At 37.8% G+C, this 2,695-nt stretch overlaps 1 protein-coding gene across 1 annotated transcript in view; it reads left to right on the forward strand.

Moving 5' to 3' along the window:
- The first annotated feature begins 536 nt into the window (after positions 1-536).
- Positions 537-2,695, forward strand: part of Rbm25 (RNA binding motif protein 25) — a 42,104-nt gene continuing 39,945 nt past the window's right edge. The window contains exons 1-3 of the mRNA XM_013349009.2: positions 537-623; positions 732-852; positions 2,183-2,190. Of these exons, the coding sequence (XP_013204463.1) occupies positions 582-623; positions 732-852; positions 2,183-2,190 (171 nt within the window). The 5' untranslated portion in view covers positions 537-581. The remainder of the gene's footprint in view (positions 624-731; positions 853-2,182; positions 2,191-2,695) is intronic.

The raw sequence follows: 2,695 nt of genomic DNA on the forward strand, positions 1-2,695 counted from the left end.
AAAAAAAAAAAAAAGTAAACTGTATGGTGGTATATACCTGTAATCTCCTGACTTGAAATAATGGAGACAGAAAGGTCAAGTGTTCATAATTGTCATCTTGTCATCAACTATGGTGTTCAAGGCCAGCTTTGACTACTTGAGATCCGTGTCTTCAAAAAAAAAAAAAAAAAAGAAGCCTGTTACCTTATTACAACTTGTGGGCTCTTTTTATATGTTAGAGCTGTTACTATGTGGGCTGAAAGGGATCCCCTCTTCCTCCTAAGTTTATAATTTAATGACACGTTTGTCTTTAAGAACTAGTTAACACTGAGTTGTCAAATACTGACGTTTTCAGAGAGTTGCTCGTTTAAAAATGAATGTTATTAGAACACTTAGAAAATTATCTACCCTCCTGGATTCTCAGTTTGTTTTAAAAGATTCGTTGATGTTTGACATTTAATTTTTTGATATTAACTGAACCTCAAAATTTTTTTCTTCCTTTATATGTATTCCCACATGACTGTAGGAGTCTATCCTGAACTTAGTTCGTGTACATTTTGGGAACTTATTTTAGAAAAGATCTAAGTTTTAAAAAATTCTCAATGGACAGACAGAGAAAAGAGGGTCTTTGCCAACTCCTTTGGGTAAGAAACTTTAGAATTTTGCAGATACTCTAAAAATGAAGGTCAACAATATAGGCATGTCAAATTAGAAAGGTTTCAAATAAAATGATTTGTCATTTTTTTCTTTAGACTGGTGCAGTCAGAATGTCTTTCCCCCCTCATTTGAATCGCCCTCCTATGGGAATCCCAGCACTCCCTCCAGGGATTCCACCCCCACAGTTTCCAGGTTTTCCTCCTCCTGTACCTCCAGGTAAGTTTGATCATATTTTTAAATTTTTTTAAGCCTGAGTCTTTGTCATTGTGACAATACCATTGGAACATGATACTTGTGATTTATTAGTAAAGATATGGTAGTCTTACTGTGAAAATGGATATCTGATTTTTATGTGACCTTAAGTTGTTTGGAACAGAATCTGTTGCTCCAGGTGTACCTTTGCAAGTCCTTCATGCTCCTGAATGCTGGGGTTACAGTTGAACCTCGTCTGTTTTGACTAGTAGATTTGTATTTGTTGCTGGGTTTCAGACTCATCTTGGAAATTCCTTACTATAAGGTTCAAAAATTTAGAAAATACAGAAAGTTAGCAGTGAATATTTCCTCTTATAGCAATATCAACTAACAGTGTTGTTACTGTCCTGTTACTGTCAAAGGGAAACCAAATGGTAGTTGATTTATCTTTCTAGATGACATAGACTAAGGTTTACATTTTTAGTTTTGTTTTGTTTTTGTTTTTCAAGATAGGTTTTGTGTGTGTGTGTGTGTGTGTGTGTGTGTGTGTGTGTGTGTGTGTGTGTCCTTGGCTGTCCTGGAGCTTATTCTGTAGACCAGGCTTGAAGTCACAGAGATCCACCTGTCTCTGCCTCGTAAGTGCTGGGATTAAAGCTGTACCTGGCTTTTTTGTTTGTTTGTTTGCTTGCTTGCTTGCTTGCTTTTGGTTTTTGAGACAAGGTTTCTCTATGTAACATCTCTGAATGTCCTGGAACTGGAGTTGTAGATCAGCCTGGTCTCAAACTCAGAGAAAGATTTGCCTGACTCTGCCTCCCGAGTGCTGGAATCAGTGCCTCACTTGTGTTTTGTTATTGTTGTTTGGTTTGGATTGGTTTGGTTTTTCCTCTTTTTTTAAAAAAAATAATAATAATTTATTTAAATTTATCTTATGTGCATTGATGTGAAGGTGTCAGATCCCCTGAAACTGTAGTTACAGACAGTTGTGAGCTGCCATGTGGGTGCTGAGAATTGAAATTAGGTCTTCTAGGAAGAGCAGCCAGTGCTCTTAACCACCGAACTATCTCTTCAGCCCTGGTTTAGTTTTTCAAGATAGGGTTTCTCTAGTTTTGGAACCTGTCCTGGAACTCGCTCTGTAGACCAGGCTGATCTCGAACTCACAAAGCTCTGCCTGCCTGTTTCTGCCTCTCTGCATGCCAGGATTAAGGCGTGCACCACCACCTCCTAGATTTCTGTTTTTGTTTTCTTGTGGTTTTTTGTTTTTGTTTTTGAGACAAGGTAACGCCCTGTTTCCTGAGTTTGTTTGGAACTCTGTAGCCCATCCTTGTCTTGACTCACGGTTATCCTCTTTCCTCAGTCTTACAGGTAATTTTCACCACACCCCAAATTTCATCTCAGTATTAAGCACACACACTTTGATGGGGACTGGAGGGGTTGGGTTAGGTTTTCAGCTAGCCTAGGATGGTCTGGAACTTGCTGTATAAAAGGGCTGTTTACTTCAGATCTTCCTGCCATATCTCCTAAGTGTGGAAATACATACATGTTCATCAGCATGTTTAGATCTAAATATTTTCTTGTATTTACTTTTCTTTGTAGCCTTAGATATCATATACAGGGCCTTCTGGTTATATTCATTATTACTATTTTGTGTGTGATCTTGTGCTTAGGTAGAAATGCAAGGATGTGCTATGGGGTAGGTATGGAGGACAAAGAGCAGCTAGAAGCAGTTAGCTCTCTTTCCACCATGAGGTTACCAGGGACTGAACTGAGGTAACATTTTTTTATCTGCTGAAGAACCATCTCTCTAGCTCTCTGATTTTTTTTTTTATTTTTAAATATTTATTTATTATGTATACAATATTCTGTCTGT

This window comes from Microtus ochrogaster, chromosome 1 (assembly GCF_000317375.1).
Source record: "Microtus ochrogaster isolate Prairie Vole_2 chromosome 1, MicOch1.0, whole genome shotgun sequence".
In the NCBI taxonomy this organism is placed as follows: Eukaryota; Metazoa; Chordata; class Mammalia; order Rodentia; family Cricetidae; genus Microtus; species Microtus ochrogaster.